At 40.8% G+C, this 17,227-nt stretch overlaps 1 protein-coding gene across 7 annotated transcripts; it reads right to left on the bottom strand.

The window, feature by feature from the left end:
• Positions 1–701: 701 nt before the first annotated feature.
• max (myc associated factor X) lies at positions 702–12,323 on the bottom strand. 7 transcript variants are annotated; one of them, XM_037085734.1, is made up of 5 exons: positions 12,087–12,323; positions 11,749–11,775; positions 5,716–5,871; positions 3,129–3,267; positions 702–2,307 (listed from the first exon to the last, which is right to left on the bottom strand). In XM_037085734.1, the coding sequence occupies exons 1-5, from the start codon at positions 12,120–12,122 to the stop codon at positions 2,120–2,122; spliced, it is 546 nt and encodes a 181-aa protein (XP_036941629.1). In that variant the 5' UTR covers positions 12,123–12,323; the 3' UTR covers positions 702–2,119. The 7 variants fall into 7 exon arrangements, with proteins under 7 accessions (XP_036941629.1, XP_036941630.1, XP_036941633.1 ...); XM_037085735.1 differs by having other exon boundaries at positions 3,129–3,252; XM_037085738.1 differs by having other exon boundaries at positions 5,764–5,871.
• Positions 12,324–17,227: the final 4,904 nt, after the last annotated feature.

The following is a 17,227-nucleotide window of genomic DNA, read 5'->3' as shown; positions in this document are numbered from 1 at the left end:
CCAGAGAGTCAGCACGTCAGAATAACCCGAGCTATTCACGTTTACAATCTACATAATTACTGGTAGTTAAGAAATGTATTATTGGGTGCATCTGAATTAAAATGTTTTTTCATTAATGTTGGGTTGTGTAAGAAAATGTTCAGAAAACACTACACTGTAGCCTCTTAACATGACCGCTCGTCAAGATTTCAGTGGATTTGTACTTAGCTGGTGCTTAAAGTGCTGTAAAGGAAATTGTGAAATTCCTCTGTGGACATTAATGGATTAAATACTGCTGTTACTCTCTAGAGGAACTTGTTTGACATAACCACTCCGTTGAAATGAAACTTCAGTTAATATAAAAATTTAATCAGTAAATAATAACCCTAACCTAACCTCAATGTTTCTTAGATCCGGTCTCTGCTCCTGCCTGAAAGCAGGAAATGAAGGACAATAAACCACAATCAGAAAAGACCCCATGTTCAGACGGAAAGTAGGCTGGCTTTTGCTCACAAATGATCACTTTGGCCCAGTTTTTCGCCTCTAAATGGTTAAAAACCTCACCAGTGAAAGGGGAGAATCGTTAACATGAAATTACAGTACCCCCACACCTGCCTGCATCAGTGGAAACCAGAAAAACCTGCAGTCTTGTTTGCCTGCTGCAGTCAGACAGGCGACTGGAAGTGTCGGTGTGGCGGTTAAATAAAGGACGGGGAGCGCGCTAAAGGATAAAATAGTTTATTTTATAGTCTCATAGTAAAGGTAGGCCTCAACTTGCAAGACAATTGTTGGCAGTATGTACAACATACTTGTAATTTCCATGGAATGGAATCGGACAAACAAAGACCTATTACACTAATTATATCCTCCTAAATGGAAATAAAGTGGAAAACAATATACATACACACACGTTTCCTAGACACGCAAAATGCTTCCTTTTTTTTCCTTGGGGGATTCAGCAACATTGATTTTTACCGTGTAAAGCACAACACATCGACAAGGAATTAATTCGCTTCCTTGTACTGCAAAAGACGGGAGCTACCTTTGACATTCAATACCTATTTCATACCCTTAAGGAAAACTACATGTGACAAATTGGCATTTTCCCATAACTTGTGAGATTACTACAAAATGCATAACATACGTTTGAAACTTGAAAACATCCAATCAATGCTTTTTATAATATATAAAACGAGATGCCTAACGTATTCAGCCACCTAAAGTCATTCACTACTTCAAGCTAAAGGACAAAATACGATACGAGTTTAGGAATATTCTCCTTCAAAACATCAATTTCAACAAAGGGGTCATCTTTTTCTTATTTCTTATTTTTTTTCTTTAGTCTTGTGTTTAACAAACGTGTCAGGCAGAAAACATCTGCAATCCAGTGGGCCTGAGGTGGGTATCACTTTAACATTTGCTTCAAAGCGTCTTCACATTCTTTAGTGGAAAAAAGTAAGCTACAAATGTTTTCTTTTTTTTTTTATTTTTAAAAAGGTAAACTTCTCCAGGACGATTTATCTAGGTGTGTGTGTAAATTCTAAACAGGTTTTCATCAAGAATAACAAAATAAACAAAAAGAAAAACAAAATATATATAATATAGCAGTGCTTGGAGGAGTACGCCTGACACGCCCTTCTCCCCCAAAAACAACCCGGGGAGGAGGAGGGGCTTTATTGAGGGTACAAAAAAAGCATCAAGTCCTTAAGTAGCCAAGCTGCCTCTTTTTGGGTTTTGGATTGTTGGCGTTGCTGGGGGGGAAATACCAATGACAGAGAACCAAAGAAAAGAGAGAAATAGAGGGATGGGAAGGGGGGAAAAAACCTGAAGCTCTCTAGATGGATTGAAGCAGTCATCCTCCACCCTGCTGACTTCCTCCCTCCAGTTCATGGAGATCGGGTGGGAAGAGAGACAATTGTGGCGACGGTGTGTGGAGGTTTGAGGCGTCATGAGTCTCCAGTGCGAGCCCACCCAGAGATGGAGGAGAGAGGACGGTGATGCGAGGGAGGCCGGGGTTGGTGGTCGTCACATAGGGGGAATGGGTGGATGAGCCTTGAGAGCTTTGAAGGCTGCGTCCCCTCTCGCCCTCCCTTGTGCCCCACCGCCTCCACCATGGCTAGATTTGAACCGCTCGGCCTCTCTAGCTGGCCTCCACACGCAGCTTCTTCCTGTTGGGCGGCTCCTCTGCCTCAGACTCGGAGCTCGAGTCGGAGCCTCCGTCGAACGCCGACACGGCGCTGCCTTTGGGATTGGTGTACAGGCTGCTGTCGGATGACGAGTAGCTGGCCTGGAGCTGGGTGGAGCCCTTCACCTTCTCCAGAGCACGGACTGCACATGGACACGACGAGAAACATGAACAGAGGGGAGAGGGTTAGAAGATAAACAAAGGATTTTCAATTGATATTATCAGTGAGGCTGGGGACATGTCACAGGAAATGTTGACAACCAGAGAATCCAAAATGGAGGACACCAAGATATTAAGCTGCGATGCACCATCCATTTTTATATCCCTGCTCTGGTGAGTGGGAAAGTATTCCTACAAATGTACGTCTAACTGGATGCTGTTTAATGATTAATTGTATAAAAATCTATGAAATTCTGTAGATTAATTTACACTAATTTTTCTGATGGTTAATGGGATATTATTATTTATAATATAACATCACATTTGACTTCTATTACATATCCATGCACATGCATACAAGCACCAAAATCACAATATCCCTGACTCATTGTGAGCAGTGTGGTGATACAGAGTTAAACTCTGAGATGAAGATTAACTTCAGGTGTCCATGCCTGTGCTGTTTCTGTTGCAGAATCAGTTTGATTTTGAGAACAGTACATCATGTTGTATTCCTCCACACGGTGCTTTATCTCACGACAACATCCCGCCAGATCAGACACAGTGCTGAAGCATGTCGTGTGTCTGGTCCGGCTGTAGGTCAGATTCGATTGAGTTAAGCTCAAAACTTTTCTGAGGAGGTCACACGAGTCCCCGCTAATATCAGCAGGCAAAAACAAACAAATGCCCACAACTTCCACAAGCTGGTTAAGATGTTCTCTGTTCTTAAATCAAGTTCTAATGAGTTTGAGGTTTGCGTCGAGCACCCCCAACCTGCAGAACATGACAGTGGGGCGGTGTGAAATACCTTGCTGCTCTAGCAGTGCGTTCTGCCTCTTCAGGTCGTCGATATCCTGTTGGTGCGTGTGGTTTTTCCGCCTCATGTACTGGATGTACTCTGTGGCTTTGTCTAGGATTTGAGCTCGAGACGCCTGTTTGGTAGACTGCTGTTAGTGACACATGCAGAAATTGAAGCAATGACGCTAGTATACAGTTCTTTTCATTTCACATTTATTGCACACACAAAAAAAAGTTCAAATCCTGTGTGATGCTACAGAGATCTAACAACTACAAACAACGGCTACAGGGAAATCTAGGACAACGCTGTGTGTTTCTGCGCAGCTTGCCTCCTCTTAACCTCTGAAAATCCTCTAGCACTTCAGTCTGACATCCACAGGCGAGGTCAGAACCCTGACACATTACTGTCAGAGTGTTCGCCTGGATTACAGCAAAGAAAAGGACCACTAGCTGACCGGCTGCTCCGAAACACTGAAGGATAACAGGCACCAACTTGGCAAACATTAACTACATCTTTAATTAATGGAGCCATTTGTCATAGCTGTTCATTGATTTAATATCAGCAGAATCAGTGACATCTGTGCTCTGTGTTTTCAGGCCTAAAATAAAGTCCACTTATTCTATTTCTTAATGAAGCAAGACCCCAATTGATGCAGAGAAAGAGCTGAGACACTGATAATACCAAATTCAATCTCCCACTTGTATTTCTCAGTGGTTTAGTCCATATAAACCAGAAAGAATGATTTATGATGATTATAATTCCCCAAAGCCTAAGCACACATATTCTCATAGCCAAAACCACAAGACTGTAAAAAGAAGTCGACGTAGCCTCCAGGTCAGACAAGAGACGCCAATGAGGAAGTCCGTGTCCTTGCTTCCATCCTTTCACAGCATGTGCTCAGTTCAGACATAATATTTTGGTTCAGCGTTCAGTTCTACTGAAAGATATTTTCTGGAATTGGCTGTTCATTGCAAGGACATGTTGTTTTTAAGTCTGTTTTTTTTTTTTTTTGAAAAAACAAAATTAACAGCCCGTTAATAATACCACAGTGAACATGAATTATGGATGTACTACCTGCAGGTTGTACTCCATCCACCTGTCATAGCTTTGGTCGCTAGAAAGGAGGCTAATGTTACATTGTTACCTCCTTGCTAAGTTCACACTGTCTTTTTTGTTTGTTTGTTTGTTTTGTTTTACTTTTTTGAGATGCAAGTTCAAATCTTTACCAACTAGATGTGGTCAAATACTTTAAATAGTTCTTCAGATGGGAGGTTTTATGCTTGGAGCCAAGTGATGTTATGACCTGTCATCAAAATAGCGCTAGCATTAGCTGATGACAACTGGTCACTTCTGGTTTCTAAACCCCGATATAGCCACAGTCAAGATGCTGAGCTCAAGACATTCACAAGCCAGCAGGTGATGTCGACACGGCTACGTCCACTTCTCTTATACAGTCTTTGTCCAAAACCCAAACACATTCAGTTAAATATCATTCAATACTGAGAAAACCAGAACCACGAGCACATTATGGGTGAATTTGAGCCATTTTCTTTATTAAAAAGGTGACTTAAACAAGTCAATGATAGAAATGGCTGCTTAGTGTTTACGATGGATTGACGTCTCAGCCCTAGCTATTATATTTAATGTGTGATTACTGTTTAGACTGAGATCTACAAAATAAACTGATCACAAGATGAGATGCATCAGACTTCCCTCTGAAAAATGAGCACACAATACTTTTTGCTACCTTACTTTGACAAATAACACATCATTGCACAAATTCCTTATTCAATGCAAGGGCTAAAGAATTAAAAATGTTGTCATAAAACAAGCACTTGTCAACTTTTCCCTGAATATAATAGCATAAAACTTGACAACAGCTGACTTAAATGACAATCTCATCAAGAAAAGTCTTTGACCAGCCAGCTTTTAGTACTTGGCAGACAAGTAAACTCAATGCTACAGACACATTTCACTTGGTACCAAAACAGCATGAGGTTTAGTAACCAGACTCAATATTCTCTTCATATTCTGCTTCCTCTCCCAAAAAACTAATTACAGCATATTGGCCCTAAAACAGAGCTATAATGGCAGCATGGTCCTGGGAGACAGTTTTAACCCGACACGTCTAACAAATTACCGCCAAACATCCCCTCACATCATCATCTCATAAACCCCCCCGCCCTTCACGCTGGGTGAACTGGTCTTTTAGGGGGAAAATAACACAGTGTGCCCAGTTACTGAACCAGCTCCAAATGCTCTCAATGTCATGAATGTCAAAACAGGAAGAGAGCAACACAATTTCCCCTTAATAACTTCCTGACGCTGGTCCAAGTATTTAGGCGCCATCACTGTCTCGCTGCTGCCAATCTGCCCTCCTCCTTTTGACTGCTTCACTGACGAACACACACACACACACACACACACACACTAAACAAGTGAAGACATCTGCATCCGCACATCCTCTAGAAATCATTACCATTACCTCAAGAAACAACATCCCTAAATAACCTCACACAGAATATAATAATCTAGAAATATTATACTTAACCTTTTATCAAACACATGGCAAAGTACAAGTTCAAAGATTTCTTACATGAGCCGTTTGTGTGCCTGGGGGACCTGCAGGCTGAGCTTTACCAACCTTTTCTCCCTGCAGGGCGGGTACCGAGTCCCGGAGGCTGTGAAAGCTGTCTTTGATGTGGTCCCTACGTTTGCGCTCCAGCGCATTGTGGTGTGCCCGTTTGTCTGCCTGCAATGACAAGAGTCACATGGCCTTGAGCCTGGCAGCAGAGCAGCGTGAGTAGAGTGGACAGCGGGTGTCCAACCGTCCCTGGTCAACCTACACAAACCGCTGTGCTGCCAAGTCCCACGCTGCTTGTACAGACGTAACACCAGTGATTCAGTTAAATAGTTATCTTACACATATACAAAAGAAGAAAAAAAATCACTTTCTATCCATCATCAGACGTGAACAACTATGACCAGAAATTGTATGTTTTGTTTTATTAGCATTCAATATAATAACATACTAAATATGACCGTCGCAAGTTTCCTCAAACCCAAGCTGACATCTACAGTGGTCCCAAACCCAGATACTCATAAGATATTCATAACACAGTACTGTGGTATTTGTGCTTCCGATATATTCCTTATTTGATGATACAATTTATCTTGCAACTTATCAGACCTTAATCTCTGCCTGGTTCAACAAAAGCTTCATCCATAATTTATTTATTCTAGTTTGCAGACTATATGAAAAGAAAGTTTATGGCAACTCTAATATCAGCCAAACCTGAACTTAAAAAATGTTTTCACTGATTTATTTATTTAGTCTTGAAGTCAGAATTCAAGGTTTGATGCCACCATGAAGCAATAACAAAGTCACCTTTAAATTAAAAAATTATAAATACTACATTTTTAGAAAAAATAAAAAATAATAATCTGTTGTTTTACAAAACAAAGTTCTTGGTTTGTGCATCTCTAATCTAACACAGTAATGACAAGAAAAGATTTCGTCTCTGGAAATGTTTATAAATTCATGTAATGAGAGACATTTTTGGATCAGACTGTTGGTGAAGTTCTCTGATTCTAGTTAAGTGCAATATTTCAGGTAAAAGGAAATAGATGCTTCTTGTCGCAGTGGTAAGAAGTTCTCCGAATTTAGAATCACAACAGAATCTAATCAGATCTTTCTTTGGCCCGACCACCTGTATGATTTTTGGGATATATCGCCAACAGTCAAACAAAACAAAAATGATCACCTAATAAATCAATCATCTGAAATGTTATCGATTAACTATCCTTGTCAGCACTGCAGTCAACTACCTGATAACCTCACACATCCTAATGATAAAAAGTCCTAACTGTGTAGAAAAGAGCTAATTTTACTTTATGCTTTCTGTGGCCTTTTGGCCCTCTCCTTAGTTACCATCCCCCTTCCTCCAATCTGACACCCCAAATGCCCTTCTGGCACCTCCCTTCTCTGCAGGAGCACCCGGGAGTGGCCGTTCAAATTCATGACCAGCTCAAAGTCAAAAAAACGCAAGTCGTTCAGATCACGGGGTGAGATGTGGGTGGATGAAAACAGCAGATACTGGGTAAGGACGACACTGACGGAATTAAACAGGACCATGACCAACAAAGACACCATGAAATGTATGATGACGATGGTACTTTTGTAGCTCAAGCTTTAAGGATTATGAGCAATTTAGTTTGATGCTGTGCAGAACTGCTGTTTTAGTTTACCTCACTGAACTGGAGACAAGTCCAAGGTTAAATCCTGGCACCAAAACACACCGCACACGCCTGTTGCCATGTCAATTAACTGTTTGGTGTTTTGTTTTGTTTTTTAATAACACAATCCTCATTTTATACATCGTGAATCAACACTCGTCTAACCAGCTCAAAATAGAAACCAAGCATTTGTATTCAAATTGGTCTGTAAAAGCATAAGATGGCTGCCATAATCACATGACCCGATCCAGGCAGTAGATCAGTTTGAAGCCTGTAGTTCAGCCTGTTTTTAGGCCAAACCATCACAGCCTCCAATCACATCTGATTCTGTCCTAATCCACGCTGTTACCAGGCTGAGACATTAAGTCCAACACCCAATCAAAGCCCTAACAGCTCAGCCGATCATCTCGCTTCATGCATCTCCAATAAAGCAAGACCAAATTTGAATATTAGCAAAGAAATGGCACAGTGATGTGGTTACGACATGACCTCAAGCAGATGGGAGACAAGGCGGGTGCAAGTCATGTGATCCGATGTCATCTGACTCATCTTGTCCACAGATCAAAACCGAAGTAGCCACAAGTGAGACGCACGCAGGTTAAGACAAGCCTTCAGCAGGTCATATGTTTGGGAGGAACGACGTGCAAAGTGTGACTCAGTTGCAAACATCAGGAACAAAGACAAGGTGGTAGTTTGCAATTGAATGCAACAAAACAAGAATTAAGCCGCCTAAATGTCACGCGATTGAAACTGAAACAACAAAAAACCACTCTATCAAAATTCACAGCATACTGATCACAATAACCTGCCTTGTGTTTAGTCTGGCTGGCATGGTAACAGCTGCTCCTGTGGCCTGTTACACAAAAGACACAAACCATGCAGGAGAGACGAGTCCACCGGGACCATGTGCCTCCACTCCCTACATTAACCCAACATGTGACTGGTATGGATGGCATGTGCAATTACGAGTCTGGCTGCTGTTTTCAGATGCGCGGTTTCAGTAAACAGAGGGGAGGTTGAGTCGGTACACGTGGCTGATTTCCTGTGTCCGGCTAAGACAGAAGACACTGACGATTTAGCTCCTCGTGTGCAGATTTTTATCATTTCAACCCAGCCTTCGTTTCAAATTTGTTTGCATTATATTAGCATCTACGTACAGCCTCCGTTACAAACAAAGACTTATTTTAAACACACTTCTATCAACCAGACATGGTGCTCATTATCATTAATCTTTGCGAGTTAATTAAGATCCAAGAATGTGTTTAAGCAGTACTCTCTGGAGGTGCTCTATATACAATTACATGGCAATTACGGACATCAAGTGCCCTGGGTGATTCAAAGAGCACTTAGTAACTGGATATTTCTAAATATCCCTCTATGAAAGCATACAGTAAATTCACCCAATAATCTTCAATGAAATGACCCGATGAGGATAAAGCTACATGACATTAAAACATTTTGTTTTTACAGACTTTGACTCTCCCTGCTCTCTCCAAAATGTATTTTTACAGTGAAATACTGAAATCCAATTACAGGGTTTGCTGCAGTGTTTTACGGTGAACGTGGTCCACATCTGTGTACTTAAATTAATGTAAAAATAAAACATTAATTCCTGGGGAGGAGGGCAAATTCCACATACAGTATTTAACAGGTGTGTCTGCTGTTGAGTCCGTCATCCACGCCTAAATGGATCACAAGATGAGACGCGGCGGGGACGAGGTGGTATTATTTTTGTTGTAAATTAATGTACGCCTTGCTCTGTTTATTGTTATATTAATGTGTATGGATGTAATTTTAGTGTGTGAAACTTGTATGCCATTTGTAGACCCCATGACAAGCAGCCTGCAGCAGCTAATGGGGATCTTTTCAATATAATAAAGAGACAAGATCATGAGAATAGAGACATTAAAAGTCAAGTATTGCCATTAAGAAATCCCTCTGACTGAATGGCAACACTGTGGACGAGGACTTTCCACAAAATTCGCAGCTAAAGACGATCTTCATCATCAATTAATCTGCCAACTGTTTCATATAAGCATTTTTACAAAATTCTGAAAAACGCTCACTGTTTTACTCTTGACCTATTCCTGCAAAAGTTCACCAACATCAAACCACCTTCACAAGTACCGCTAGTTGAACCGAGACATGTCCTGGTGCCTTATTAGCTAAATCCTATCTGAGTTGCTGGACATCATGAAAAACAGGTGTCCAATTACCCCCACGCAGCCATTATCAGTTCATCATAAAACTGATACCTCCATGAGGACGCCATGCCAGCTGAGCGGCTCCTTCCGTACTATTCATACCTGACCACGACACGTTACATAACTGCTCCAGGTGCCGAGTGCAAGAGCTGGTAGCTGCCGCTTCCTGGCCAATGATGGCCGTCTCACATTCTCTGCATGAAAGTCTACACTTCTGTCAGGCCGGAGGAGACCAGGGGAACCGTCTTTTCTCCAGTAACAGTGGAAACACTATTAACCTAAAGCTTCATAAAGTAGGTGATAACTCACAAGTTTGTGTTTTCTTATTGTTCAACCAACAGTCAAAAATCCAAAAATAATTTCAATTTATGGAATTATTGTATTTTATGACCATGTGGTCGCTGTCTTCTGTGTTTTGGTGAACTGATTAATTCAAATTTCAATCAATTATGTTGATATGGCAAAAGACATTGAATCTTCAATCTTGTTTAAATGCTAACAGAGAAAAGTAGGGACCAATAATTTTTAAAAAAAGTTTGAATATTGGCTCCCAATTGTCAGTTTACCCCCATTAGGAAATTCAAATTGGATCAAGAAATCAAGATAGGACTGTGCATGGGGTATGCAAGACACATTTTCAAGTCATTAATATGCAGAGATCATGATTATCTCGATCAACTGTGTTTCTGTCCCTAGGTGAGCATTCGCAGGCAAGACGACATTCTGCCTCACATTCATAAATCCATTAATCGATCAGTAAACTTGATCACTTTCATCACAACGTTTTCCTTAATTTTAAAACTGATTTAGCTTCATCTTACACTTAAGTTGTGTCTCATGTACATAATTGTATAAACACATAAAACGTATCCCTGCAGTCCATATATTTATTCTGCAAACTCACTGTATAATTATTGTCATATACATTTTATTTACTAGACATCCTTCCTGTAGTCTCAAAGCAAAAGATTCACATGTGTTTACTTGAACAATCAGAGTGACAATTAACATCTTGAATCTCATCCTCTACTCATTCAAGATATGCATAGATAGGAACGACTGGGTGACTCTCAGGGGCACATACAGCTATCAGGACATACATATTTATGGCGCTGGCTTTCAGATTGGATCATATTAAGTGAGCTAAAATCAGGTTCCAGTCTCTCTCGTGTCTCTGCAATCGAGGCAAAAGTAACCACGATAAAAACAGGAACGTTTGAGGTTGATCGAAGTTCCCCAACTCATTATCACTAAGGCATATTTCTAATATTTAACACACAGGGGTTTTATTTCCCCTCTCTGCGCGCTTCAGTGATCTGACAGAAGGTGAGGCGTCGAGCTGTGCAGCCTTGTGCATCAACCCAAGTCGTGCAGGGTGTTTTTCTCGCCGGTATGCGATGCAGCTATACGTCATTCATTTAGGCTGCCAGCCCTTTAGTGGCCTGTAGAGAGAAGATGGCTCTAATCACCGGCTGCAACACAGGAAAAACATCCCGCAGCACCCCTTCCTGACACGAAGGCTTGCCCGAGGTGCAGGCGCGGCACATGCAAACAGCCTCTCTTCAACCTATTTTTGTCCCCCTCTGCAAATGTTACAGTTAGAATAAAACGCCGGCTTTTATCCGGGATGACCTACATGTGTTATTTGCAAACCGGATCACGAGCGGAATCCCCGCGGTGAGAAGTGAACCGCCGGGGGGAGAAAAAAAAAAACACGACTCGGAGCGGCCACCGCCGAGCACGGAGAGCTTTGTGTTTACCGGAAAAAAAATAATAAACATGCAACAAAACAGCCATTGTAGCGGGATAAAGCTTTGGTCTAAATATAGATGTCGTGTCAACGTCTCCCTATGGCCGCGGACGCACAGGATAGGGGATACCCTGCAGTGCACTACTAACGCTGATGCCGAGGAACAATCGCAGCATTATAGGAAACACACGGTCCAACGCTACTGAACATTACGTGCAGCAAATATATAACTCTGAAACATTAATGTAGCCGCTCCACAAGGACGAGAGCAGTAGTTTCACATTCCCTTTCAACCTCCACAGTATGTAAAACCTTACCGATCGATAAAATACCCAAACAAAAATAGGCAGAGAACAAAATGTAATAAATAAATCAACTTTGCAGCAGTGGGCAAAATCATTTCTCGACATTGGACACAATCCCCCCCAGCATTACGCACCACATTGTGATATCTCGGTGAGTCTTCCTGCAAAGAAACAGAACAAAAAGTACAATTGTAGCCATAATTGTTCAGCAAATCTTTCTATTTCGCTGAGGTCACTAGAAAGTGAAATAATTTAGCAGAGTGACAAAAGCTCTTAAGCAAAAAATAAATTCAAAAAAGAGAAAAGTGTTGCTTATCAATTAACAAGAAGGATCCCGATAAGAAATACTTATCAGGCAGGGAAGCAAAACTAGCCAGCGTATTGGTAGCTAACGCTAGCTGAGGCGCTAGTTCAGCTAAACCGCCAGCTAGCAAAATAACATCGTTAAAAAGAGAAAAGTGGTCATACTCACGTCACTATCGACTTCGATATCATCGTTATCGCTCATTCTTCGATAAAATAGGCTAGTTTAAAGGGACGGGAGGCTAAAAAAACAACATGAATCAGTTTAGCACCGAGCGGCGCTCCGACAGACAGACAGCTAAATGCTCACGTTCTGTTTGGACAGAACCGAGGTGGACTCTACCGTCTCCACGTGACTACACTACACACGCAGAACTACCGCCGCGCAGTACGCATGCGCACGATTCCAGGGGGGCTTATGGGTAGTGGAGTTGCTCGTGCGTTTTTATACCCTACCCTTAAAAAACGGACATTACCGAAGGCTTTATTTAATGTAAACATATTCAAGAATAGATATTTGAAAGGCGGTGAGCTGCTTAAACAACATTAAATTGCTTTGATAAAACCAAAATAAAAAGTATTTTTCATTCTGGAACTACACTCTCCAGGGGTCATTTAGCTTGCTCGCCACGTCACAGCGTCGTTTCGATCCAGAAGCATTGTGGGAATTGTAGTCGAGACGATATTTGTATGTCAGAGGAGCTAAACAGGGCCATGGCTGAGACACGTGGATTTTAAAGAACACACTCAAGAAAGACAACTAACACACACACACACACACACACACACACACACACACACACGTGTCCTGTTATTACAGCAGCCTACAAATATGCACCAACCAGCTGATTCTTTCTTTTTGTCACTAAATATGCAGCCTTATTTCCTTATTTTTATTTGTTTATTACTCGCAGTCTATATCATTAAGAATGTATGAAATAACATCTGTGAAACTGAAACCCCCCAAAAATATTTGCCATGCCTTTAAGAATCGATTTGTCATTTAAGTAATTTTTCCAAGCAAAACTGTGAATAGTTATTTTAAACATTAGTCCCAGCTACTAAATTGTGTATATTTCTTTTCTTTTCTTTTCTTTTCTTTTCTTTTCTTTTCTTTTCTTTTCTTTTCTTTTCTTTTCTTTTCTTTTCTTTTCTGATATGATAGTGAACTGAATAATTCATAATTGGCTGTACAAAACAACCACCTTGGGATATTTTTATGTACACCATTTAAAATGATTTGGGGAAACTGGGATATGGGTGCATATATGCATGTGCCTCCATATGCAATACAAGTCAAATAAATTGTGTTGCATTACTTTTTGGGACCAAAGATATTCACAAAAGACAAAATACAAATTCAGGCATGTCACAGAATAGGGAATCAAATGAAACACTAAAAAAATCCTTAATGATGAAAAGTCCATTTATTTTACTATTCACTAATATTTAATTGTAGAGACAATTAATTTTGAAAATGATCACAGTCTTATTGTGAATTCTAGCCCTAAAAATCTGACATATAGTCATTATGATGCAGAACTCACATTGCATTTCCATCAACTCAGGCCTCTGAGTTAATTTTATATACATGCGATGGTGGGAAAATACATGTTATGCAGTGTGGGGGCTGATCTCACGACAAATTGCACATAATCTGCACTGGTGCTTCCCTTTTCACTAAATTGTGCTGTAGATAAGGAGCTTACTCTGGATTATTTTGCGCTGCAACAGTGGGTCAATGAATGTGTTAAAAAAAAAAAAAAGCAAGCCTGGAGCAGCCTCATCCATTCACCCAGCAGGTCAAGAGGCCACGGCAGCTGTGGGCGACACCCTGCTCTCCATCGCCTTCCCTGCAGGCATGGGGCTTTCGACCTGTACTGACCTTGATCCGACCATGTTTTCCTCTACCTTCTAGCCAATCGGCATCATCCCACTTCCTGTTAGACCTCTGTGTCTTGTCCCTATGCCAATTTCAACCCTTATATACCATTTTGTAGAATCATAGTGCATGTCCCGCAGCAGCGGAGCCAAACACGGTCGCTGAGGAATATGGTACGTAACACTATAGCCCTAAGTAAAGGATGACCACACAATAAGGTCAGCCTTTAATAATGCATCCACTGCAGTGAAGCCTCTCTATCTTCATGGGTGACAGCAAGAAAGCACTGAGCTACATTTGTGTGCTACAATCACATTTAAATTACCTCCGGGGATGGGTAATGTTACAGAAAAACATATGATAATGAGGCAGAGCTCACAGAGATTTTTCACATCTGCCTTATTCTTGCCACACCCATAACGCAATCCCCCCAGGCCTGAGCTGTCTTATGAAGTGTTTCAGCACCATTTCAGCCCATGATATTCAAGCTGAGACATTGATTAGCTGTGGCTGGGACCAGGTATGAGAGGCAGCGGGCTGTAATTATAGCTAAAGAGAGAGAGAGCTGATCAGCTCAGGCCTCCCCTCCCCCTATGTCCTCACAGGGCTGGCCTGTTAAACCATTAAAATGTCCTCCTTTTGTCCCCTTCCAGGGTACTGCAGACTACACTGGAACGGCCCCAGTATGCAGTCACCATAAGAGATTTTTTTTTTGTTCCTGCCATTGTTGTCAGTGCATGACTTGTGAAAGGGGGGTGGGGGGTGGATGCACTGTCAGATATACCATCAGATTAAGGGTTGACACATATGAGGTGCCTTGACTGAGCATGATGCCGTTTCAAATGCGGTTTCTGTGTGTGTGCACGTTAACAATTGAAAACACCGCACACCTTTCATAAGCAGAAGAATTTACAGTCATGTGACGTACAAGTGAATAAGATATTTGGACTCATGATCTCATTTCTAATAATAATCAATTTGGGATGACCTAAGGATTTAAAGACGTGGAAAGTACAATACACTATCTGTTTATTTACAGTATAAAGTGTATTCTCAGCTAGGTGTGTTGCTATAGATTGATAATGTCAATAATCATGATATTTAGCGATACGAGTGATACAATACAGCGATCAACAGTTAAGAAACAAACACAATGAATACCACAAAACAAATACAAGATGAAAAACACAATAAATGCAGCAGTCACAACCAATGACGTGTTTCATTAACTTCACTTGGACTTGATTCTCCCGTACTTGTGACTCTTAACCATGCCTCCCTCAGATACACTGAAACAGGGAACCATTCCCTTAAGAAACAAAAAAAAACAACAGTTCCTCTTAGCACATATTATAATCTCTCCAGTGGCACAGTGGATCATGAATACTGTGAATCTGCGGTGGTGCTCAGCTCTTTTCTGGTGATTTTAGACTTAAGAGACCTTCCTGCTTTAAGAACGCTGCTGGTGACGTGTTGTTGCATCCGTGCCGGACTAGTTTACTCCAACTAATCTTTATTCCATTGCTGCAGCAGAGCGTGACACACCAAGATAATACTGTCTCACAGGGGCAGGGACTTATTTATACACTGAACTTCATGACTCATGGTGATCACTCACAAACAAGTCTATCAGAATGCGGTCAGTGTCAGATTTCAATGGATGCCATTTGTCATCGAATGAAGGTGCAGTATTTTCCAGATGGCCATTTTCAAACATTTCAGCCATATTCAGCGCTTAGATTTCTTTCTATATGGAGGACAAATGGTATGTTGGCTCAAGCTCAAGTACCCGCTCACCTCACATAACCCTCCAATTGTGTTTCCAATTTCAACTGACTTTTAAACAAGCAAGACATAGTAAATGTTTAGGTTGAGTTTCTTTTCTAAAAGGGTTTTTATCTTTTTCATTTATCTATTCATTTTTTACCTCAAATAAGTGCATAATGAAAGTAGTGAATCAGTAGAGTGCATACCTACGTCAAGGCCCGACAGTCCCTTTTAATTCCATCAACCTAATCCTAGACACCAGTCGCCCTAAAAAAGGCAGATATTTTTCATCAAGAGCTGCGCATTGTTCCCTGAGTAATTAATGAAAATGTTGCCCTGGATCAGACCCTCTATCTGGATATGCACCAAGAATGGGGTCTGTTCTGAGCAGAGACCCATCCTCTGTTCAATTTTTGTGGAAAAGTTTTGTAGTTTTTTCTGTAATACTGCTGACAAACCAACGAACCAACAAATGGACACAGGCAAAAACAGAACCACTGATCAGATGGATTTACCGTTATCTTAACCGCGTCCCATAACTACGTCGAACGCACTGAGCAGGAGCTTCTCTCGGGCTGGCACAGAGCTAAAAGCGCGAGGAGTTTCTTCTGCAGAGGGATTTGCAGCAACAGCGGAATCAATCCGGCAAGCGAGAGCTATCTGGAATCTTGGCTCGAGCTTTAGAGCAACAATCTGTGAACTGCACATAATTTGTGATCATGTGCGGCAGAGTTTGTACTTGGCAAAAGCTAATCTGCCCGCTAGCCAGAACGCTGTCGCCAGCGAGCCCGATGATAACATCACACGTTCTCTGAGCAGCAAAGCAACGCCGTGGAGGCCAAATGAGCAAATAATCTGTTTGTGTTTTTAACGCTCTCCTCTTGACGACCTCTGAGGCCAATTTTTGGCAGGAAAGGGCGACTAAATGTAGACTACCTGTATGTAAAAGGTGACATTCAATCCTTTCTTATGGTTTAACGCCAGTAAAAAGAAAAACTGCTGCATGGTTGTTCCATCCAACACTTTTCTAATGTGAAATTTAATGAACATGTTAGTCTCTTTCTAGCAGTTCTCAAGATTTCTATATTTTACTTTTCAAAACAAAGCTGTTGCTGTTTAAAGGTGCACGATGTTGTTTTGGGGAAGAACTTATAATCAGAAGAGAAAAATCTTCTTTGACTGATTTTTATGCCTAAACAAATCAAGTACACAGTCTCTGCTTGTTTTCATGACTGACTAAACAAACTGACCTAAAAAGGACAACACAGTTTCCTACTGTTTCACTTTGTTTATATGTGGCGGACCCTGTCACATTTCCTAGCTTCAAACAGTGGTCTGGGGACCTTATTTTCCTCTGAGAAAAGCTTGCTTATTCAGCTATGGAAAATAAATAAATAAATAAATAAATAAATAAATAAATAATAAATAAATAAATAAATAAATAAATAAATAAATAAATAAATAAAATATATATATATATATATATATATATATATATATATATATATACTGTATATATATATATATATATATATATATATATATACATATTATATACATATTTCTGAGTTTCATGAATAATGTTAACAATAAAACTCTGAGCGGGAATTTCCTCTCCAAAACTACATAGTGCCCCTTTAAAGGTCCAATTTGCAGGATTC

The sequence above is a fragment of the Acanthopagrus latus genome, chromosome 22 (assembly GCF_904848185.1).
Source record: "Acanthopagrus latus isolate v.2019 chromosome 22, fAcaLat1.1, whole genome shotgun sequence".
Taxonomy (NCBI): Eukaryota; Metazoa; Chordata; class Actinopteri; order Spariformes; family Sparidae; genus Acanthopagrus; species Acanthopagrus latus.
The sequence above is the reverse complement of the archived record's forward strand: the minus strand, read 5'-3'. Positions and strand labels throughout refer to the sequence as shown.